At 43.4% G+C, this 25130-nt stretch overlaps 1 protein-coding gene across 9 annotated transcripts in view; it reads right to left on the reverse strand.

Annotated features, from left to right (window-relative positions):
- The window catches only part of IKZF2 (IKAROS family zinc finger 2), a 97318-nt gene extending 74147 nt beyond the window's left edge, over positions 1-23171 (reverse strand). Inside the window, exons 1-3 of one of the 9 annotated variants that reach the window (XM_077272250.1) lie at positions 22764-23171; positions 14085-14133; positions 9847-9951 (exon numbers count right to left, since the gene is read on the reverse strand). In XM_077272250.1, the coding sequence (XP_077128365.1) occupies positions 9847-9951; positions 14085-14118 (139 nt within the window). In that variant the 5' untranslated portion in view covers positions 14119-14133; positions 22764-23171. The other 8 variants (XM_077272245.1, XM_077272247.1, XM_077272244.1 and 5 more) reach the window with 8 other exon arrangements.
- Between the last annotated feature and the right edge of the window lie 1959 nt (positions 23172-25130).

The raw sequence follows: 25130 nt of genomic DNA on the forward strand, positions 1-25130 counted from the left end.
CCAGGGATTTGGTGGCAAGATCCTTCTGGTGGCCTTCCCTGTCACGAGATGTGCGAGTCTTTGTGCAGTCATGTGACGTTTGTGCTCGGGCCAAGTCTTGTAGTTCTCGGGCTAGCGGACTGCTGTTGCCCTTGCCTATTCCTAAGAGGCCTTGGACACACATCTCGATGGATTTTATTTCAGATCTGCCTGTTTCCCAGAAGATGTCTGTCATCTGGGTGGTCTGTGACCGTTTCTCTAAAATGGTCCATTTGGTTCCTCTGCCCAAGTTGCCTTCTTCTTCTGAGTTGGTTCCTCTGTTTTTTCAGAATGTTGTCCGATTGCACGGTATTCCTGAGAATATTGTTTCTGACAGAGGTACCCAATTTGTGTCTAGATTTTGGCGGGCATTCTGTGCTAGGATGGGCATAGATTTGTCTTTTTCATCTGCTTTTCACCCTCAGACTAATGGCCAGACCGAGCGGACTAATCAGACCCTGGAGACATATCTGAGGTGTTTTGTCTCTGCTGACCAGGATGATTGGGTTGCTTTTTTGCCATTGGCAGAGTTCGCCCTCAATAATCGGGCCAGCTCTTCCACCTTGGTGTCCCCGTTTTTCTGTAATTCGGGGTTTCACCCTCGATTTTCCTCCGGTCAGGTGGAATCCTCGGATTGTCCTGGAGTGGATGCGGTGGTGGAGAGATTGCATCACATCTGGGGGCAGGTTATGGACAATTTGAAGTTGTCCCAGGAGAAGACTCAGCGTTTTGCCAACCGTCATCGTCGTGTTGGTTCTCGGCTTTGTGTTGGAGATTTGGTGTGGTTGTCTTCTCGTTTTGTCCCTATGAGGGTCTCTTCTCCTAAGTTTAAACCTCGGTTCATCGGCCCTTATAGAATATTGGAGATTCTTAATCCTGTTTCTTTCCGTTTGGACCTCCCTGCGTCCTTTTCCATTCATAACGTTTTTCATCGGTCGTTGTTGCGCAGGTATGAGGTACCTGTGGTACCTTCAGTTGAGCCTCCTGCTCCGGTGTTGGTTGAGGGTGAGTTGGAGTACGTTGTGGAGAAAATTTTGGACTCTCGTGTTTCCAGACGGAGACTCCAGTATCTGGTCAACTGGAAGGGTTACGGCCAGGAGGATAATTCTTGGGTCAATGCATCTGATGTTCATGCTTCTGATCTTGTTCGTGCCTTCCATAGGGCTCATCCTGGTCGCCCTGGTGGATCTGGTGAGGGTTCGGTGCCCCCTCCTTGAGGGGGGGGTACTGTTGTGAATTTGGATTCTGGGCTCCCCCGGTGGCCGCTTGTGGAATTGGACTTGTCATCCTCTTTCCTGTTTCACCTGGTTCCATCAGTAGTGGGTGTCGCTATTTAAGCTCATTTCTCTGGTGGTTTCTTGCCGGTCAACAATGTTATCTGATGCCTCTCAGTGCTTGTTCCTGCTTCTAGACTACTACTAGATAAGTTGGACTTTTGTCCATGTTTTGTTTTGCCTATTTGTTCCAGTTCACAGCTGAAGTTTTGTTACTGTGTCTGGAAAGCTCTCGTTGATCAGGGATTGCTACTCTGGCGTTATGAGTTAATGCCAGAGTTTAAGGTAATCTCTGGATGGTGTTTTGTTAGTGTTTTTCTGCTGACCATGAAAGTATACTATCTGTCTTCTGCTATCTAGTAAGCTGACCTCAAATTTGCTAAGACTATTTTCCTGCTGCGTTTGTTGTTTCATCTGAACTCACCGTCATTATATGTGGGGGGCTACTGTCTTCTTTGGAATATTTCTCTAGAGGTGAGCCAGGTCTTATATTTCCCTCTGCTAGCTATTTAGGTCTTAGGCCAGAGCTGGGCATCTAGCGATAAATAGGAAATGCTACCTGGCTATTTCTAGTTGCGCGGCAGGCTTAGTTCATGGTCAGTATAGTTCCATCTTCCGAGAGCTTGTCCCTCTATAGGCTTGCTATGATCTCTGCCTGCAGAGATCATGACACCTGCCGATCAACTGGTGGCAGCCGCATGTGCTGAGGTGCAGAGCTGCACAACTCAAAGTAATAATGGCCACGATCAGGAACCACACCTCCGCCGACCCCATTCAAATCAATAGGGGGCGGATGTGCGGTGCATGACAGCGGCCACTATACGGTAGACCGCTGTGCAGTGTAACCGAGCACATGCAGCCGCCGCCAGTACTGGGAACAGCTGATTGATGAGGTGCCATTTATCTCTCCCCACAATCAGACATGGATTATTTACCCCAAGGGTAGGCCATCAATATAAAAGTCCCTGACAACCCTTTCAAGGATATGTTCACAATGAGTTTTCTTAGGAGGTTTTGAAGCAAAAACTGAGTGAAAACATACAAAATCTTCCTCAAAAACTTAGAGGGTCCACTCAGCTGGTGCTCTAAAAAAAAAAAAAAAAAAACCCTCTGCAAAAAAGACTGGGTGCACATATGTTAGTCACTACATTTTAGGGTGACGTTCAAGATCTGATCACAAGCTTTCCATGGGCTGTCCACTTACATGCCGTGCCCCGGGATCTCTGCACTGAGCAAGCCCTAACTATATTTAGTCTATATACTAGACCCATTTTTGAACCCATCTATTATTCATGAGTTTACCTGTAATTATACAGGCAAGTAAAAACACTTACAGTTCTCAATATATAACAGATAAAATGTAATGCGCAGCTGATAAAGATCACAGATCCATTTGTAAAAATGCAATACGAGGCCTGTTTAGAAGACCAGGAATTTGAAACGTCGTCCAATTTCAGCAGGGTTATAATTGCATATACGTCGTGAATTCACTTTCTGTTCCATCATAGGACCAGATAATGTCATTTAATGCTGTAACAGATCAGACATTACTCTGATATCTGGTCAGACACAACAGACTAAGTTATGGAAGAACGAGGCAGCACTCCAAGTATATCAGTCCAACATGTGACTAGTGTGTAATCTTTCTCAGGCTAATGGAGCCAAAATGTCGCATGTTGGGCGAATATACTTGTTTGCAACTAATTTGGAGAGCCGACTCCAGTCTCCATTTCTTGGATTCCTGTCTGGTGGTTTGACTGAAATTATCCACCAAGGAGGTAAGAACCTTTATTTATGCTAAAGGAGCCAGAACTTGGAGTGCTGTTCACACTGCTTAATCTATGAATCGACAACGTGTCCCTTGCTTCACAAGTACGAACATGATCCACCAATTTTCTTCAACTCCTATATTTTTATGAAATATATAATGCCCACTACTCAGACGACCCCTTCTTAATTACTATATCACCTAGTGTAACATAGAAACAGCCAGTACTCACCTCCAGCGTCAGCTCGGGATCTTCCAGGGCCACGTGAGCCCTGCAATCTCTTCGCTCATACTTCCTTCTCGCGCTCACTTCCTTCCGATGAAACTGACAAATCCGGAAGACGTCAGCGCTTCTGCTTCTCTCTCACTTCCTCCAGATGTCAGTAATGCGGAGGTTGAGTACACGTTATTTTTACTTTACATGGAGGAGTATAGTAATTGAGAAGGGGTTGTCCGTGAAGTGGGAAATCCCTATAATATTATTATAGAATTGGGATTTTATTAAGTTTAGAAAAAGGGGCTACATTTTTTAACCCCAGAATCAGTGTTTCTACAGTCAATGGCCTACCAATACAGTCAAAGAGTAGCATTATTTTTTGGAGAAAAAAGGGAAGGGAGAGCTTTCTTCGGAATCATAGACAGCCCTCTTCACTTACTTGTTCAATTCCCACCCCCTCCCCCCGCAAAGTAGTATGTGTTTCTTTCTCAAACAGGAAATAGCTACAACTTCCTTTCAGCCATGTTAGCTGTAATAGGTCAAATATTTCTGTTATAGAAAAACGTGATACGAAGCATTCAATAGATGATAATTAGTGACGAGCGAGCGTGCTCGGATAAAGCATTATCTGCTCATATCAGTGCTCATAGAGTGTCTTCAGCATGCTCGTAAAATATGTTTGAGTTGCCGCAGCTGCATGTCTTGTGGTTGTTCAACAGCGCATTGCATAACAAATCACTAATACAAAAGCATATGTGCCTTAGGGTACTTTCACACTGGCGTCGGTACGGGGCCGTCGCCATGCGTCAGCCCGACGTACCAACGAACGTTGTGACAACGGGGGCAGCGGATGCAGTTTTTCAACGCATCCGCTGCCCCATTGTAATGTCCGGGGAGGAGGGAGCGGAGTTCCGGCTGCGCATGCGCGGTCGGAAATCGCGGACACGATGCACAAAAAAAGGTACATGGAACATTTTTTGTGCCGACGGTCTGCCAAAACACGATGCATCCGTCGCACGACGGATGCGACGTGTGGCCATACGTCGCAATGTGTCGCTAATGCAAGTCTATGGAGAAAAACGCATCCTGCGGGCAACTATGCAGGATGCGTTTTTTCTCCAAAACGACGCATTGCGACATCAGTCACACGACGCCAGTGTGAAAGTAGCCTAACTCTCACACACACACACAACTATTCTATTTTCTGGATTTAAAATACAAAAAAATATATTTATTTTTTTAACAATTTAAGATTATAGATAGAAAATTCAGCAGGAAGACAAATTCCATTCATTAGAACCGCTAAGGTCTGATATGAAAGATTAAAGAAAATGCCATTTATGTAATGTAAATCTTTCCTAGCAGTGATAGATTTCAGATCCTGGAATTCCCTGCCATTGGAAAAAAAAAATAAAAAATTACAGAACAAACCTTTGCCTTAGTTTGTGTTGAGAGTTGCGATTTATGCAGTATTTGCTTTTGTATTACATAAAAATATGCTACGCTACATCATCATTTCTGTTGTCTCATTTAACAACTTGTTTTTCAACTCCCCTTTGTCACCAGTTGACATTGAGAAAATCCAGCTAGGTAGGGTTCTTTCTATAGGATAGGCTGGATCCCGTCTACTCTGCTATTGTGTATGGATTTGTCAGAGAATGAGGTCTACAGGAAAGAGAAAAGGTCCTGGATACCACAAACAGACACAGATAGCGTGGAGCTGAGAGGCAGACTTCCTCCACTGTAACCGGCAAAAGTCTTAACCGGAGCCTTATGTAGTGGAAGGAGCAAGGTGACCTCTGGTCAGAATGTTTTATGAATTGCCATCTCGGGTAACATTGTAGAACTCTACACTGTAGCAACACCATCTAAAATGTATCCCAAAAGCGAGTGGTCACATATAGAAGGGGTCTGGGCTCCTATTTCCAAAGTAGATACACAGAGAATTAAAAAGCTTACTCCGAAAATAAAAAATTACAATCCAGTATATGAAAGTGAAAAGGGTTAGGACAACATGGATATAGAATAAAATAATTACATGGAGCCAAAAACAGGAGGTTGTCCATGAAACTGGACCACTCATTCTTGTAGGAGACTTGGGCAACAACATAATTGGAGTTACCGTACTCTTTAATATTGCATAGTAGTAATGGCATTTAAAATAGTATTAATAACCTTTATAAATCACAGAGAATCTGGCTGGTACTCATATGATAACAGAGATGTCAACCCTCCCTGAATCTATCTTATGTAACATGAATGTGCAAAGTGTTGTCGACAGCAAGACACACCAAGAAAAAACTACAAGGTGTTATGCGGATGACATCTTGGATCACCAGTGTCTAAAAGTAGGTTTACAAAGAGCTTTTGGATGTGGATTTTAGAGCAGATTTTGGTCCAAAATCCACATAAAATTCTGTTTCAGATACTTCATAAGCTTAATCATTTTAATGGGAACGCACATCTAAAATGTACATGGTGATGGTTTTCAAAAAAAAAAAAAATGCTCCAAATTGAAATCATGAATCAATTGAAGTAGAAAATTGGCAAAAAAAAAAAAAAAAAAACACAGTAAAACAAAAACAAACCATAAAAGTGTAGAGGAAAAAAAAAAAAAATGGAGCAGAAATGTTTTCGATTTTTTTCATAGCGTGTTTTCACGGAGAAGTCCACGAGAAAAAATTGGGTGAACGTACCCTTAGAGAGAGTCCGACAGAAATTAATCTGCTGTGGGTTTTCTGATAAATACAAGTTTCTCCTCCCTTGCAAAAAACTGACATTCTTGGTAAAAATCCACAGCATAGATTGAAATGATGTTCATGTAAAATCCATAGTGCTGGTCAATTTACTCTGTGGATTTTCTCCACAGTATGTGGATGACATTTCATGAAATCTCCTCCCCGTGGACATGCGCTTACTGTACACTTGTATTTCAAACATTTAAGGGAAAAAAAAAAGCATGAAAATGTTATCTACACAACTTTAAAAGTGGTTGGCCACACACAGCTTACAATGGTAAAAAATAAAATAATAAACATGTTAATCATCACCTGAAGCACCCATGCTAGTAAGCCACCGATACCCCCATCGATTTACCATCGGTATGGCGTTTGGCTCCAGCACGGTGGCCGCCAAATTATTGGCTGTAGTGGTAATGTGTCCAAACCACTGAGGTCACTGCTGCGGCGAGTGATTGGCTACAATATTCATGTATTGTATGGATGTACTATGGACTGAGCTGGGGAAAAGTGACCAGGCTATCACCATGGAGGTGTCCTCACAAGTGTTGGGAGCTGAAGATAATCGGTAAAGTGGAGCATTACTTTTTTTTAAATCCTTTGTAAACTTTTATAATCCATTTGTGAAGAAAAATAATCATAGGGTTAGAACACATTTTTAATGCTTCTTGAAGGAATAAAAATACATAAAAAGGTTGAGTCCCTAGTATTTTAATCACACCAGCATGGGTTTTCCTATAGACAGCGACTGTCTGGTGACAGTGCTAATACAACCGTTCCACCAGATAAGTCTGTGTGTAACCCTAGGCTTAAGCTGATGAAATTAGTCACTAATTTTATGAACGTTCATTAGTTTACGGTAATCCCCTGGAAAAGTGAGTGGCGTAGGATCTCTTCCAACAAGAAAAAGTTTACAACGGGGCTTGTAAAATTGCAATCCCTCAATAAAAACGGTCATTAGAAGGATAAGGCATGAACATATCGAGAGCTACCGGCACACAAGCAACATTGAGCAGCACCTGTGAAGGAATCACCTGCTTGTGTTATCGAATGCTGGGATCCCAGGAGAAACTAACACCACTGTTCCAGGAGATGAGGTGTTCAGTTCTCTAGAGACCGGCGGATAATTGGTCATGTTTGCTAAAGCACAAGCTCCGTATTCAAATGACACTTCTGCAAAACGGCCTTCCACAACATACAAAGACCTTGAGACGCTGGCTACAAAAGGAAGAAAAATGGCCCAAGCCATTGCAAATCACAGCACACTTTATCTCGTTCAACTAGTAGACTGACCACACTTAGACGCTTACTCCACATTGTGGTGGGCTTTATCGGACCTGGAACATTCGTCATCTTACAGCGAGAGCTCTGGAGGCCTCATTAGAATTTCAGAAATTGAAAGTGTAAAACTTAATGCTTCCAGCAAAGAAGAGCTATCAATAGAACGGATTTGCCGCAGTAAAAATAATTATGCAGTACACTTTCAATTTAAGTATTTAAGGCACATGGAAATAATTACTTGACCAAAACCTAATGGAGCGATGAATATTTAAATTATATTTAACACTAAATCTGAATTCATTATTATTTAATGTAACGCCAGAACATATGCTTAAGTTACTGGGAGAAAAAAAAAAAGGCAAAAAAATAAAACACTTAACATAAAAGCTACTGATTATTGCCATGCTTCACTGTATAGAAACCTGCAGGTATAATGCCACCGATATTTATCCACATGGATCTCATTTCTAAGCAATTTTAGGAAACAACAAGTGCATGGGTGACCTGGCAATCAATTGCTCATAAGGGAAGTATCCTGGGAAGGTATACATTTTTGGCTGAAAATTTACACCATTATAGATAGGTGCCCATTCAGACAATTTTTTTTAAAATTATTTTTAATTTAAAAAAAAACAAACAAAAAAACCACCATTTTCCATCAGTGTGCGGGATCCAATTTTCATCAGTTTTTGGTCAATGTGTCCATTTTCCACTGTGGAATCTTTTTTTTTTTTTTTTTTTTTTAACGGAATATGAGAAAAACTATCCAAGAATTCCCAACCCATTAAACAATAAAGAGTAGACAACAATTGGCCGAAACAAGGATGACGTCCAAGTGCTACTTTTTTTTTTGTTAGTTGGTTTTTCACAGACTCATTGACTCACCGTGTGTGATCCATAAGCACCTCCAAGGACAGACATGTCTTTTTTTTTTTTTTTGCAGGGCCACCCCCTCCCAAAAAAAAAAAACAAAAAAAAAAAACAAAACACGTGAACAGACCCATATGCTATACGGATTACAGGTTTTGTTTCTTGAAATCACAGAACACGTATGTAAATAATGAATGTGTGACGGAAGCCTAAATCAGAGGGTTGGTAAAGGGTTAATAAGCCTAAGATGGGAAGGAGATATATACTGTAATACCCACTATAAAATGATATAGTTACCAGCACAGAAAGTCCCCCCCACAAAAAAAAATAATAAGGACATTCTTGACTTTATTTCGAAAAAAAAAAAACACTATTACAACTTTACATACTTTAATTTATGGATTTGCTGTTTCTAAGGGGTTCCCTACTCTAGAGAGCACAAGACATTATAAAAGGTTGCCATCAGTTACTGACTTCTATGATGGGTGCAGATTTTGCAGAGAACGGTGCACAAGAATAAGCAGCGTGGCAGACTAGCAGAGCTATCCATGGGCACCATCTATTCACCCAGAGGTCTGGTACAGAAATTTCTGTATAAATCTAAAAAAATATTTGAACAAAATCTATGCACGAGCTGCAGAAACCACCCCAAATCAGATGTTGTACAAGAAGAGATATTCGGCACATGTGCAACAACACAGCAGCTCCATACGGCTGATACCAATAATCTTAGGTTTCTAAAAGTCATCCTGCAAATTAATCAACTGTTTTCTTTCCTACTTAGAATATGGCAGAGTTTTAGAGAGCGACATAATGATCCAGGAAGAGGACTCGACCGGCAATCTCCCCACTCACCAAGCACCTGTCAATCAAACCAAGACTTTTTCCTGTGGCTGTTTTTTTTTTTTTTTTTTTTTTTAAACCCCAAGCAGTATTTTCTCTCAAATGCTGCAGTATTTTTGAGTAATATATACTAGTTTTTTTGTGATGAGGAAGCTAGTCTGGATTTCATCCTGCCCAAAATTTGAGCATGAGGGCATATAGAGATTCCTAGCTGCCAGGAATGACGGTTAAATATGAAATTCGCCCTCTTTAAAGAGAGGTTCACACTAATGTAATTTTGAGTGCTGTCCATGAAAAAAAAATAAAAAAATACCAATGTGATTCAATGGGGCACTGTAGATGTGTGCATGTTTATTTCCCCCCACTGATCAAATCTGGGTGTAGATTAAAAAAAAAAAAAAAAATGATAGATAGATATCTCAGTGTGCACTAGTTTCTTCTGTGTGTCCGATACCCAATTAAGTATATGGGTAGGCAAGATAAATAAAAGCAAAATCATACGGAGCCACTGTATAGCATCTGATTTTTACAGATACATTGCCATTTTGGAACATAGGAAACTATAAATGGTCTTCTAAATTATTGATAACTGCTGGGGAAAAAAAAAAAGTTTCCTGGGTGAAACTCATTAATTAGCTTTATAATTACTTAGTTTTATAATAAGAGAAGATGACTTCAGACAAAGATGATCAGACAGGATTACGTTTACTCTTTTTTGTTGGACAAAATGTCTCAGAGGGAAGAAAAAAAATAAAAAATAAAAAGTATTTTTTTGGTTCTGAGCAGATGTACACATTGGTCAATCGTGACTTCTATTAACAGATACTGTTGACTTACTGCTTGCCAAGTGGTTAGGGGAGGAATGTTGCCCATTGGGTGTGCAGGAGGTCAAATCTATAGCCATATTGGAGTGGTCCCTCTCGGGCACAAGCTCATTATCACCTGTTTGAGGAAAAGAAAAAAAAGAAAAAAAAAAAGAAAGACCAGTTAGAAATCTGCCTGTGGGGCAACAGCCTGATGAACGTCAAGAATGTAGCAATCAGAAGACCAGAACTACTGCTCACGAACTGTCTATACTGGAGAATTACTGGGATATTCCAAAGTACCTGGTGGAACGTTTAACCCTTCAGATATTGCCTTGGTCATGTGCAGCCGAGCCATATTGGCCCGGTGATACAACGTTACAGTGTGCAAGAGGCAATTTTACATGCAGGTCAGTTGTCATTATGCAGCGTTTGGGGTTAAAATAAATACAACTGTATTATAGAAATGCAGATCCTAAAAAAGTATTGGGCAATCCGTATAGAGATGGTATTAACGGGATCGAGCCAAGAGCTGTCCAACATGTCTGGAAACAGCCATAGTCTAATGTAAGGGAGGAAATAAATCAGTATTTAGTCCGAAATTACACATCACCACTTCATTATTCTTACACCTTGTAGCAGTTCTTTAATAAAGGACTGCAAAGTTAGACTCTCAAAATCTGCAATTTGAGCACAGACACCGGTGACCATCCAACAAAAACTCCTGAGGAATCACATCTGCAACAGGATCCTTCTCTTCGTAGAATGTTTTCTTCCAGAATCTTAACATGTTCTTTCCTGTGGATGCAATTCCCAGCTAGAAGGGCATTCCATTGCTTAGGGATTTTATGACTTCTTACAAGTGAAGAATTATTACTAGCAAGAGCAAGTATCCAAAAAAAAAAAAAAAATACAAGCAATAACCATGTCGTATTATTTCTTGGGTTGATTCACCCATAATGAATTTCGACAATGTAAAAAAAAAAAAAAAAAAAAATACTATAAGACCATAGGCAACCCTGCAGCGTAAATGACTAATCTCATTGATCTGTAAAACACAACTTTTATCATCAGCGATAGAGCAAAAAATAAAAAATAAAAAAATTAGACGCCAGAAAATTACCTAGGAGGAATGGTGACCTGGGTCCTGAGATTGCAATAACTACAAAAATACAGTCGGTCAGTGTGTAACCAAAGATCTAGAGGTGAATGTTTGGTCTGGCTTCAAACATTTGCCAAAAAAAAACAAAAATACTTTTTCGAGAAATGTTGAGTATTTTGTTTGACCACAAAAGCTGCATTCCGATGATCCATTAATAAGTATATAATAAAATATATAAATCGCAATTGGTTTTGGTTTATGACTTTAATGGGGGGTGGGTAGAATGAGGGCAGTGGGCTTTTTTTGCTCTTAAAAGATGCAGAATGCTCTGGGAATAGTTGCTTTTCCCCATAGACTTCTCTAGAAAATGTGAAAAATATCAGGTAAAGCACACCAAGAAAAAAAAAGAAAACGTAAAAAAAAACACTATGAAAAATGATTGAAGAAGTGTTTAGAAATGCTGAAAAAAAGCCCTAAAGATGAAATCTGTTATGGCCACGAGTGATGATCTATGCACATATCCCAAGTCTATGGACAAGCCTCCAAACTGCCCCTATAATATCAGCTCAAGTAAAGGAAAGTTAGAGAACTTTTACTGTTTGGGTAATTAAAGGTGTCTTCAGATGAGAGACCTTTATGACATTCCTAGGACACACCGACATATCTGATATGTGGCAGTCCTTTTCTCGTAGGATGACTCCTCGTTATAGGTTGAAGGGGATCCTGTGGCCTCAATTTACAGTATTGCCCACCAATACAGGCCATAAAAGGTTCGTTGTTGGACCAGTCATATTAAGCAATATTCACATAAAACCAAACAGGCCTAAAAGTAGGTTGTGAATGCTCCATCCGAATAGGCAACTTTTTACCAAGACATGAAACATTAAGAATGAATCACCGATCTGAAACCAATATGGGCTTGTGTTGCACTCAGTATCACTAAAGCTTACCAGCATATGTCTGATTTGTGACCCACATTTTTTTTTTGTATTACCCTAGTGGTATCATCCTTGAAGCGACGACAAGGAGCCGTTTCATAGACAGTAGGCGATTTCCTAGATGGTGGTTGATGGTCACAGGCTTTTGGACCACCGAACAGCAGATGACTATGTCTTTGGAAATGATGTGGCCGTGTAGGTTTCTATCGTAGTTTACAGAATTTATGCAGAATAGAAATTATGACGTTAAGGTCTGTAAGGAAAATGTGGATGCCACCAGTCAAAATAGAACCCTAGGCTCAGTTTCCATTACATTACACTTTTTATTAAGATCACAATGGAATAATTAAGGACGTGTGCATCACATTTGCAATGTGGTTTTCTTAGGAAACTGAAAACTGCAAGAACCTGTAGCAGATGGCAATTAAGAAGCTACAACAGTGTGAGGATTCACCATTTTATCAGTAATGTAACTGCACACCATTGTTATTCTCACCAGAAGCTGGCACAGGCAGAAGGCTCTGGGCAAGAACAATATATGGGCCTTTGCAATCCAATTCCACATTCTTTAGAGGTGGAGGTGGGCAACCTTAACACTTGGACCCCTCTGCAGCTGCACAGGTTACACCAATGGTATGTCCAATCCTGATCATTACTGCTGAATAGTTGGAAGCACTTGGTAGGTATGATGACCCTTACCATGAAAACCATAGTACAGTCACATGACAGAATATATAGTAAACTCAACATCAGCATCTGGGGATTAATTTTACGCAGAAACACTAGACCTTATATTCATTTGTGACAATTTAAATTATCACTTTCATCCCAGAAGCTTATGGGACACATAAGCCACCTGACGTATTGAAGTTGGCCAAGATGTCTTGATGAATAACCCAACACAAGCACATTATCACGACTGACAAAGAATTTCACATCATGTAGTATACTACTGTTGAGAGAGAGTCGGAGAGGAGATATTATGTCATTCATGGACACTGTATTATGATGTATAGCATTTAAAAACGAAGATCAAAATACAGAAGCACAAGTCATAGGTAAAACATGGTCAACAGGCTGAGACACAATATGTAGCACTAAGATGCACAGTGGCTAATACTAGCCTACAGGAACCGATTAGTAGCCCACCAATTGTCCGGAGGTCAGATCTTCCGTAGGAGCAGACAAAAAGCAAAACCAGCTTCATAATCGTACAACTGAGTGATGGCACTGTGCCACGTAAGTAAAGTATCCTTGTGCCAAGTACATGGTAATCTACGTAACCGTACAAGTTATACATGACATTGCACAGTACCACGGCTGAAGATTCCTACCTGGAAGCAATAAGTGCATTACAGAATAGTAAAGGTTTGCAAAATGTCATCCACAAATGTTGGATCTTATATGTCGTACTAAGTAGGATGTTATTACAATATTTATCATGTGCTGCTCCCACGTTCTCCACTGCTGAAATTAGTAAATCAGTCCCATGTACAAGCAGTGTATAATCAATATCTTACACATCAGTTCACTATAGGATCAAGTTCTGGGCAACTTAGTGAAAAACTGAAAAAACTAGTTGCATAGTGTAATGGATTACCCAAGAGATATCGTTACATATGGGACATCCAGAAATCAAGTAGAAGGGTTTCTACTAAACACAGACATGATCACGAGAATCCCCATGACACAACCAAACATCAACCTCTCGAGATCTTACAGGCTCAAGTTCAAGGGCTAGTAACAGGTGTATAACAAGTCTCCCATATCTCTATAGGAAGTAACCAAAATATAGAGCTCAACCAAAAACGGATTTTAACCCTAAAACATCCAGAACACACTAAGAAACAAAGCAATTTTAACCCAGAACACAATGAGAACCATGGGAGGTCACGGTGGCTGAAGACATCTTCGGGATCCAGACACATGTCTCTATAATATGTCCCTCTAAACCAGCGCATCCCAAACTCCAGTCCTCACGGCCCACCAACAGACCATGGGTTTCCTTAGTTGTACGGATGATGGAATTATTACTAAGGGATCAGAAATCGGCACAGGTTCTTTCACCTAGGCAACCTTAAGGAAAACCTGAAAATATGGCCTGTAATGGAAGTCGTGAGGACTGGAGAATGGGAAACATTGCTCTAAGCTAGGCATAAACATCCCGGATTGAAGAAAACCATTAACCCAAGTATGACAGGCAAAGGACATAACACAGAAATGGTCACTTACTAGTTACGTATCCATCGGGTCTCTCTGTTTCCATAGTCAAAGAGCAGTGCTGAAACAAAGAATAATAGGACATCTTTAAGAACAATAGACATTCCTACAAGAAAATAAATGGGTCATATGTAACAAACTAATTACATGTGTCTGCTGGACTGTGTATAGACCTGGGCCACCAGGGGAGATCCAGTACTTCATCTTTTTGTAATGTACCACTTCAGATCGGTCTATCTGCTTCAAGGTTTTGGAAAACTGACCCTCTTTTATGAAAGCCCTGCTGGTGTCCTCCGTCAAGCGCATGGCCATTATTCAGATCGGCCGGTACTAAAATGTAGCGCTTTTCAGATAGAACATTTAATTTCATATTAATTTTCCTATATTAAATCAGATTAAGTCTCATCAAATCCTCCAAAAAACACTATAAAAAGGTTATAGTCCTATCACCAGCAGATGCACAACATAAAGAGAAAGCATTATAGGAGAGCCCCTGTTAGAACACAGCATAAGTACCTATGTCCTCCCTGTCAGCCGAGTGCTGTCACACGCTACTATGCTACTATCTTCCTGTCTTATGTCACTTAACCCCTTTGAAGCCAAGAAAAAGCTAGCTAGCACTCCACACAGCGTGCCATAGGTTACTATGATATCAAAGGACAAATGACATCATGTAATTACACTACTGTTTACCAATTAATAGACAGTGAAATTCACATTGATTTCAAGAAAACCAAGAGATACAGGTCTTAAAAAAAAAAAAAAAAAAAAAAGTTCTTCATTTCAGCAAGTAGTTCTTGCCAAGTTCTTGTCAGTTTACTGGAATTGCTGTCAGTTCTTCAGCTTAGACTGCAATATCAGAAAAATCCAGTAATTAGAAAAATATAAAGTAGAGCGAATGACACTTGTCGACCACAGCAAAAAAAAAACAAAAAAAAAAACTAATCAGCTTTTATTTGTGGTGGTCTATATGCCCTATACAACTCACAAATTAGGAGAAATGAATCTTACCTGATGGTGGCTACACAATAGTACATGCTATGTTGTATCATCTGTACATGATATGTCAGCCAGTCTCCTCCACTGCAGTGTATAGAATAGGAGATGGGCATGGAAATGGTGGGAGATTAAATAATGTATGGGCTACCGTACATCGCACAGCAGAAACTCTGCTGGGTCCAATCTATAGAACAGAATGGCTATGTGGTCAGTCCGTGATTGCTTCCTGGGCTGCGTCTGATCCCTTGGACATTGCGCTGCACATAATGTCTGCAGGACGGCACTTGTAGACTTAACGCTCCAAAAACAAATGTATAGAAGATTTATACTGGAGAAGCCTTGCAGGACGTACAAGAGCTAAAAGAACAGTTACATGCTACAGACAATGCAAGACACATCAGCAAATACACATACCAGAGGAATTGTTACCTAAGCAATTTTCTACTATTTTCTTAAGGATCTACCATTACAGAATGACGGATTACCATGATGGAACAAGTCATACACAGCAGGCAATACATACTAACTGCAGGAATTGTTATGGGAGCCTATTTTCTTGAAGATTGCTATTGCAAAATGAAAAGACAACCACCACAAGCAAAGTACACCTTATAGGAATTGCTACTTAAGCTATTCTCTATTTTCTCACAGATTTAGAACTACTGAACGGAAGAGTACAATCAGGCATAAATCATGCACCACGGGCAATACAGAATGACTACAACAATTGTTACTTAAGCAATTCTCCCATTTTCTTACAGATTTTGAACTACAGAGTAGATGAAGAACTCATACACCATGGGCAATACAGACGGACTACAGGGATTGATACTTAAGCTATTGTCCCCTATTTTCTTACAGTTTTGAAACTACTGAACAGAAGCAAAACGAATCAGGCATAGATCATACACCACGGGCAACACAAACTTATTACAGGAATTGTTACCTAAGCTATTCTCCCTCTTATCTTCTTAAAAGATATACCATTGCAGAATGGAAGATTACCACCACTACCTTCATAAAGAACCGCTTGTGAGCAGTCATCAATTTATTTCTACAACCGCACATCAAATCGCAGTAATACTTAGAGCCCGCATGTCAACGAGCAACGTGACAAAAAGGAAAAATGGATAGAAAATAAAAATTATCTTTTTGCTACACAAAATACTTTAAAGATAAATATTTACAGTAAGTGGAGAAAATAGTAAACACAGAAAAAGAAATAAACAATCCAATCGCCGGTCAGAACCTAGAGCTTATATCATGGGGAACGAAGAGGAATTTTCTTGTCACCTCTTCCTCGTTTGCTCTTAGCTTCCAAATCGTTCCAGCACGGCCAGTTAAATTATTCACAACCAGCCATTTCAGTATTGATCCACCAAGTATATTTAGCTCCTGCTCCTGGAATTTCTGCATTACTTACTGGAAAGTGAGCAGCTTCAAGTCCTGTCTCCAAATCACTTCCCAAAAAAGTAAAAAAAAAAAAAAAAAAAAGTCTATAAGTCTAACTGCAGCCTTTATGGCAGGAGCACTTTTCCCTCTTTCTGGTCTCTTTTTCCCCTTGTCAGACAGATACAATTGCCTTCACAGACAGCAGATTACAGGTTTGTTTCCACATGCTACAGACCCACCATGACAAAGAGGAAGAGGTGCCTGGACTACTTCTCAGAAGGAAATTCAACAGGTTGGAAAGTTCAGTTACTTAGGACTCATGTGTAACATATGAGGGCGGAAAAGATAAAAATCAGGAACCAACTCTGAATTGGGGCAACCGAGATAAGAGGGAGTGAAGGCATGGCACAGTGAAGAAGCAACAGAGTGTCCTCAAATGCAAACATAACTTTCCAAGGCGGTAGACAAAAGTCTAGAAAAGATCCATTAGATATATTGCACCAACATGTGCTGCAGCGCATGATACAGAATGGAAGGGGTGCACCTGCCCTTATTAAAATAATTGCATGTAAAAAGTCCTTAAGACATCAGTTGGCGGAGAAAACGGATAAATCTTATCTCAGCCAAGGAAAATGTGCATACAAAGTATCAGAATGTAGGAGACAGAAGACAGACGAATATGTGCCATCTGACACTGCGTACTTAAAAATGCCGCAAAACGATTGTGCACCCATCACCCAATGACGGACACGTCTTAAAGTTTCTGTCGGAAGCGTCCGCACTGCGTGAAGTCTCTAGCTGCTTCACGCACTTGGCACAAGTCTATGCGCCACTTTTACTGAATTTGTAAAAGACAATCAGTGCGACCCATAACGTCTGTAGAAATCGTAAAAAAAAAAAAAAAAAAATGTATGACGATATAACAGAGCCAAGCCTGGTAGAAGTAGCAGACGTGATTTTGTCATTAAGCAGAACAGATTGCGATACTTTGAGCCACCTGTGGTTTTACAAAGGACTGCAGGTAATCCTGGAGAAGTATGGAAGACCATGACAGGCGTTAGTAAAACTTTTATTAGGAAACTGACACGGCACAGAACGCGCACACAACCAAATCAGCACTGCTACATCTGTAGGACAAGAGAATTATTGATCTCGATACACTAACATATATTGGAAGGATTCCTGACACATAAGATGTACACAGCCATAATGGAAGAAATACTAATAACCCAATGTAAAGCATAGTGAGGGTGTGCGAAGTATGTAGAGGAGATAAGAGCACACATTAAACAGGTCACTACCTCATGTGTGGGGCTGGCCCATTGATGTCTGCTAGCAGGTGAAGAGTGCGGAGGAGCAGGGCAGTCCTGAGAGGATAGTGGTGGTAGTAGTGATGAGTCCAAGGGATGTGCAGAGCAGTGAGGATGAGTGTGGTGAGGTGCAGACTAGTGAAGAAAGTTAGGAATGTCACGTACTTTCAGGAAAGCAAGAGGGAGAGGGAGGTCATTGCTCCAGCAATGAGATTAACAAGAAACAAAACTGGATCCACCGGTTATTTCTGAAGCAGCTGAGAAAGAAAATAGGAGAAGAAAAAAGGGGAGGAAAGGGGAGGAGGTAGAGGCGTGAGAAAAAAAAAGTGTAGGGAGGAAAACAGGGAAAGGACAGCTCCTAGGTGAGGACAAGGTGGGTGAGGTGAGACGCCAAGATCAAGGCCATCAATAGCATCCAACTCCGGTCATGGGGAGGTCCTCAGGTACTGCCATCTACTGAGGCACAACACTATCCTTTTCACTCCAGGTGATACCTACCTTGTCAGGGGATGGAGTTCTGTTCATGTCATACATGTCTACAACTCCCAGCTTGCAGTGGCTATGGCACGTTGGGAATTGTAGTTTTTCCAACAAAAGATGCCAGAAAACCAACAAGGTAGTCTTATCAACCACATGTAGGGTCCCTCCAGATACTCCATAGTCATTAAATTTCCCAGAGGAGCATTGAACGGCGAATAAGCCTCCTCACATTGGCATGCCACAGCCGGTATGTCACTCTCCACAAGGAGCAATGTTATCCCTTGGACCCCAGTTCTCATACTTTGCACTGATGAGGGGCAATACCCCGAAACACTATCTGCAAATTGAGATTCTGATTTGGCTTTTATCCCAAGTCGTGTTGCAAGAATCGTTAAAGGGTCAATAATGACTTGTAGGATCGCTACTTCCAATAAGTGGCACTATAGAGTTTAAGTCCTCTTCCTCTCTGAATGGGCAATATGTATATTCGATTGTCACTAGTGCTCCACCCAGTCATGTCACATCCATAGCAGATGCATTACGACGTCACTTGTGGGAACAACCCAAAAATAAGCACAATGTATGCTTCAACAATTTTAGCTATTCTCTCTCATATCCAAACATAACACATGAAGTGAGATAAGAAGTGCTGGACATAAAAGGTGAAAAGAAGAAACATTTCAGGTTGTATACTGCTCATCGGGCGTGGGAAGGTCACCAAGAAGTCTGTGTAAAAAAAAAATCAAGGTGTAGAGTGACATTCCTCAATGGCAAACCAGTTAGTGTCAAGCTTCCAGTACAGAAACAGGTGTTGTGTGGCCACCAAGTCATTCATGTCTTCCTGGTGGCCAACCTATGCCTGATGAAGGGTACAAAACCTGAAACCTTGCTACCTTTCACATTACGCCAAGCACATCTAGTATCTATCGGTGCATAGTTCTCCCAAGTGACTTTGTAATACCGAAGTTTAAAGAAGGAAAGTGTTCTGTTCTAGGGGAACGAGCTCCCATCCTCAACCTTGGAACAAGTGAAGGTAGCACAACCATAGCATTTCTGCATGAACATCCACAGCAGCTGTCACACCAACACCAATGTGTCCCAACATCATTCCGTTCAGCAAGCAGCGGTAAGGCCTGGGATATAACACAGCCATGCCAAAGTATCCCCAACATTAAAGAACACCATCACAAAACAATAACACCCAAACCATCCTCTTCTCATAAATTGTAAAAAATTAGATTTACCCTTTCAGTTTTCCTTTTTTTTTGTTGCTGAAAAACTTTGTGACAACTAAGGCCGAAGTCTGTGACACAGGGAGAGCGCTTGGTTTTCAATATTCAGCCATAGCTCTTCTGCCTGGTCTCTTGACCTGAGATAACTGCCTCATATATGAGCCAGTTTGGAGGGTTTCCAGATGTGACCTATCTGGCGGGGTATTATGATCTGAGTCAAAGTTCCGGGCAGCACAGTGGCTCAGTGGTTACCACTGTTACTTTCCAGCCATGGGGTCCTGGGTTCAAATCCCAACATCTGCAAGGAGTTTGTATGTTCTCCCCGTGTTGGGGTGGGTTTCCTCCGGGTTCTCCAGTTTCCTCCCACACTCTAAAGACATACTGATAAGGAATTTACATTGTGAGCCCCAATGGGGACAGCAATGACCTATATGTGAAGTGCTGTAGAATATGATGGCACAATATAAATAAAGCATAATAAAGTTTCACGGATGTTTGAAACGATTGACAAAATTTTGGAATTATTCCCCAAAAATTGAAAATAGTGAAAAACTTTTCCAATCTGATGTTATTGAGAGTGCCCCAAGCCTGCCCATTATTAACCCATAGTATTGTAGTGTGATAGCCTATGACTAAAATCAGCAATAGTTCCCATATAGGAGCAGTGTCAACACTCCAAACCACCAGGTTATAATGTATACCATGGCGCACTGTCCCATTATTCCTCCTATGACTGGAAGTGTTGTCATAGTGTCACATCAGTAATTGTCACCAGGGCCATCATTACATACATACATACATCAGTCATCTCCAGGTTACATGACATCCAGTGTCCCCGCACAATCACACAGGTTGTGTCACCTCCCAGACAATACAGGTAAGTCATCGGAGTTGCACCCATGTGATAAATTTCACAATTTAGGAAATGCAATGAAACTAAAAAGCCGGAGCCCAGGGAATCTGCAGCTGATCACAACTCACCAATATCAGATTATTTAGTCTGCAGGAAAGGAGGAGCCCATCAGCCACACGACATCTGCGTTTCACAGTGGAGTGCGATTCATGCGACATTGCCACCACATGACGGGCCTGTGACCGATATAGCAGAGCTGTGCGGTAGTCGTGGCCCAGGATTACATCCCACCTCCTATGAGGCTTCACTGCCAACCCAACCATTGAGAATATCAACCTGGCCCTGCACACGAGATTACGGTGAGACCCCATCATCAGATTTCCACTTCTACACAATAAGTATTCACACTCTGACCACATGGACCGCCGATAATAAGAAGTGTGGTGTCGGACAGTGCCCGGCACACGTACAGCATACAGCCTCATACACTCAGACGGCCAGACGAACACTGGGGTCAATGATGCCCACAAACTGCAGACGTGACCGGCTCCAGGTGTCTATCCACGTATCGGACGAGTGCAGGTGCTGCCGCCATTTACAATAACTAGTCTGCTCTGTGAATCAAATTGGTAGTGCACGCTAGGATTGTCTACATGGAAGCAATCGGCCATGTTCACAGACTTGCTATAATGTGTGTATGTGGTTTCCATGTATGGTCCGTGGCACACACAGACAGCACACTGCCCAGTTATATGCTCGTCTGAACAAGCCCTTACAGAGTGGGCAAAGAAAAAAAAATGGTGGTCAACACTGATTGTGATCTAGATACATCACCAATAGGTTTATGCACCCCAACATTTCAGACACAGACTCCCCTCCCTACCTTCATGTGGACCCGCCACCTACTGAAGCGTTATTACAGTCACTGAATGACAATGGCCGCATATAAAACAAGATGTACACGTGTGTAGTTGGACATAGGAGCATGCACTGGTGACAGACAGAACGGGGGGAAAGCAGGCACTGATGACAGGCAGAAGGGGTGGTTGGGGGCAGGCCCTGGTGACAGGCGGACCGGGTGGTTGGGGGGGCAGGCCCTGTGGCAACAGGCAGACGGGGGGGGGGGGGCAGGCACTGGTTACAGGCAGACAGGGGAGGGCAGACACCGGTGACAGGCAGACAGGGGAGGGCAGACACCGGTGACAGGCAGGATGAAAAGTAGAAGGACAAGCAGTTAAATACGCAGGATTATCAGATGGACAGCGGTGACAGGCAGGGTGACAGCGCGGTGACAGCCAGGGTGACAGCGCGGTGACAGCCAGGGTGACAGCGCGGTGACAGCCAGGGTGACAGCGCGGTGACAGCCAGGGTGACAGCGCGGTGACAGCCAGGGTGACAGCGCGGTGACAGCCAGGGTGACAGCGCGGTGACAGCCAGGGTGACAGCGCGGTGACAGCCAGGGTGACAGCGCGGTGACAGCCAGGGTGACAGCGCGGTGACAGCCAGGGTGACAGCGCGGTGACAGGCAGGGTGACAGCGCGGTGACAGGCAGGGTGACAGCGCGGTGACAGGCAGGGTGACAGCGCGGTGACAGGCAGGGTGACAGCGCGGTGACAGGCAGGGTGACAGCGCGGTGACAGGCAGGGTGACAGCGCGGTGACAGGCAGGGTGACAGCGCGGTGACAGGCAGGGTGACAGCGCGGTGACAGGCAGGGTGACAGCGCGGTGACAGGCAGGGTGACAGCGCGGTGACAGGCAGGGTGACAGCGCGGTGACAGGCAGGGTGACAGCGCGGTGACAGGCAGGGTGACAGCGCGGTGACAGGCAGGGTGACAGCGCGGTGACAGGCAGGGTGACAGCGCTGTGACAGGCAGGGTGACAGCGCTGTGACAGGCAGGGTGACAGCGCTGTGACAGGCAGGGTGACAGCGCTGTGACAGGCAGGGTGACAGCGCTGTGACAGGCAGGGTGACAGCGCTGTGACAGGCAGGGTGACAGCGCTGTGACAGGCAGGGTGACAGCGCTGTGACAGGCAGGGTGACAGCGCTGTGACAGGCAGGGTGACAGCGCTGTGACAGGCAGGGTGACAGCGCTGTGACAGGCAGGGTGACAGCGCGGTGACAGGCAGGGTGACAGCGCTGTGACAGGCAGGGTGACAGCGCTGTGACAGGCAGGGTGACAGCGCTGTGACAGGCAGGGTGACAGCGCTGTGACAGGCAGGGTGACAGCGCGGTGACAGGCAGGGTGACAGCGCGGTGACAGGCAGGGTGACAGCGCGGTGACAGGCAGGGTGACAGCTCCCTCCCCTCCTCCTGCTATCAACAAGTCGGCAGCGCAGTGACAGTGCCAGACAATAACAAGTTTGTGCCCCCCTCCCATCCCTCCTCCGTCACCTGCAGCAGCACGGAGCGCACGGCTGCCATTACCTTAGCAGGGCATGCGGGGCCACCCTGCTGCCATCCCTGGGGCCGTGGCTGCCCGCCGCCTCTGGTGCTCCTCAGCTGCTCTGGGCACTAGGGCAGTTGTGCTGCAGCTGAGGGTAATCCAGCTCCCACTTCCTCCATGATCTGCACAGAGCCAGGCAGGGGTTAGCCCGGGACAGCTGGTCAAACCCAGAGAAACGGATGAAGCAGGCAGCGGCAGCAGCCTCCCCAGACACACGGCCAATAAATACAGGCTGGCAGCTCCAGGCGCTCGGCAATCGATTACAGGACAGTGCACTTGATCCGCGGCTCTGAATGTCTCCAGTGATCTCAGCAGCCAGGGGTGGATCCAGGACACAGTATCCCCGGGATGTGCAGCCCCTGCCGCCGCCGCCGCTCTGCGCCCTCCCCGGCTCCTGCGTGTGCTGCTGCCTGGGTCTTCCCACTGTAGAGCCGGGCATGACACCTGTGACCGGGCGTCATCGCCACCACGGGCCGGGTGTGAGGAGGGACATGTCGCCCACCCGATGCGGCAAAATAAAATCTCCAGTCACTAGAACTCCCGACATGTGGCACCATCCGCTGTGTCCTCCCCTGGAGTCTGGTGGTCGGATATTTTATCTGTGCACTTCCCCATCCTTCACTGCCAGATCCCACCGTGTACCGGCAGATCTGCCCTTCCGTCCTCTAGTAAAGCTGGGTGACAGCCTCTGTGGATGCTGCAGGGACAGATGTTTTTTTAAAAAAAACGCAGATCCGCTCCAAAAATCTTGGGAAATCTCTTCTTATTCACTTCTGTGGGAAATCCTCTCTGCAGCTCACACTAGGTTTTTCTTTTTAACTTTTTTTTATTTTCTGAAGAGGTTTTCAAAAGTGCCTGTCTGAAAAAAAAGTGGTAGTCAACCGCAATCCGATCCAGGATGGGCACTGGCAAATGAAAAGTAAAAAGAAAAAAAATAGGAGAAAAATAATTCCCAAACTCTACAAATACAGATTAGGATAAAAAAAAATTCCCTCCAAAACATTATTTAAAAAACACATTTCCCAGAGGATTCTGCTTGGAAGCTTGTTAGGTTTTGAACACTTGAAATGATATATTATACTGAGATTTTTTTTAGATCAGTTGGAAAATCCTAAAAAGATTTTTTTTAAAGTTTTGAAACACTTGCCAAACATTTCCTATTTATCTGTATGAGAAATCCACTTTAGGGTATGGGTGCAAAGGCTCCGCGTATAATGAAAGCGCCACTCGTGTTTTTTTCTGTCAGCGATGGAGTGGTGCTTCTAATGTAAGGTCCCTGCATTCAGTCCTATGCTTACCAGCCGCCATCTTCACATTCTATCACCACCGCTCCGGTCTGTCTCCTGCCAGAACGCTGCTGTGTCTCATGGAGCGAGCCGGAGGTCACAACTCAGTGTACTGTAAGTCTATGAGGCCCTCATCCAGGCCTCATCCTGGCTCTCATAGACCTCTTTCACACGTCAGTGTCTCCAGTACGTGTGGTGACTGTCTTCTCATGTACCGGAGACACTGACACCCGTACACCCATTCAAATGTATGGGTCTGTGCACATGTCAGCTTGGTTTCATGGACTGTGTGTCCGTGTGGAAAACATGCAGACATGTCCGTTTTCACATGGGCCGCAAAGCGTGCCACACACGTGCACACAGAGAACAGTGCACACTTCTCCTTGTGCACGAATGGCCACGGGGGGGAAGCAGCGCTACTGTAAGCGCTGTTCCCTGGCGGCAGGTGCTGAATACGGCTTTCATCCATTCTACCCTGCCCTGCCGGCAAGCAGCACGAGCAGGGGAGAATGAATGAATAAAAAACCCAACCCGGGGTCCACCTATGTTTTTAAACCAACCCGGCAAAACTCACAGGTGCGGGCTTCTATTCTCAGGCTTGTAAGGGGCCATGAATATGTTTCCCCCCCAGCCTAAAAACAGCGCCAATTCTGGAGCTTTGCCCGGTTCATCCCACTTGCCCTGTAGAGGTGGCAAGTGGGGTAATGGGTGGTTAATGTCACCTTCCTATTGCAAGGTGACATTAAGCCCGTCTTAGTAATGGAGAAGTGTCAATAAGACACCTATCTGTTACTAATACTGTAGTTGTTAAAGGGTTAATAAAACACCACACAGTAAGAATAAAATCTTTTAATGAAATCACACACCACACAGTTTTTCCATCTTTATTATACTGCTAATCCAAGCAACTCCCTCGATCGCCTGTAAAAAAAATGAAAATAATAAACCAACAATATACCATACCTGTCCGACGTACAGTCAGTCCCACGTCATAATCCATATCTGGAAAATGTACAGTTTACAACCGGGAGCGGTGCTAATGTGACCGGCCCAGCTGCAAAC

Source organism: Ranitomeya variabilis, chromosome 7 (assembly GCF_051348905.1).
Source record: "Ranitomeya variabilis isolate aRanVar5 chromosome 7, aRanVar5.hap1, whole genome shotgun sequence".
Taxonomy (NCBI): Eukaryota; Metazoa; Chordata; class Amphibia; order Anura; family Dendrobatidae; genus Ranitomeya; species Ranitomeya variabilis.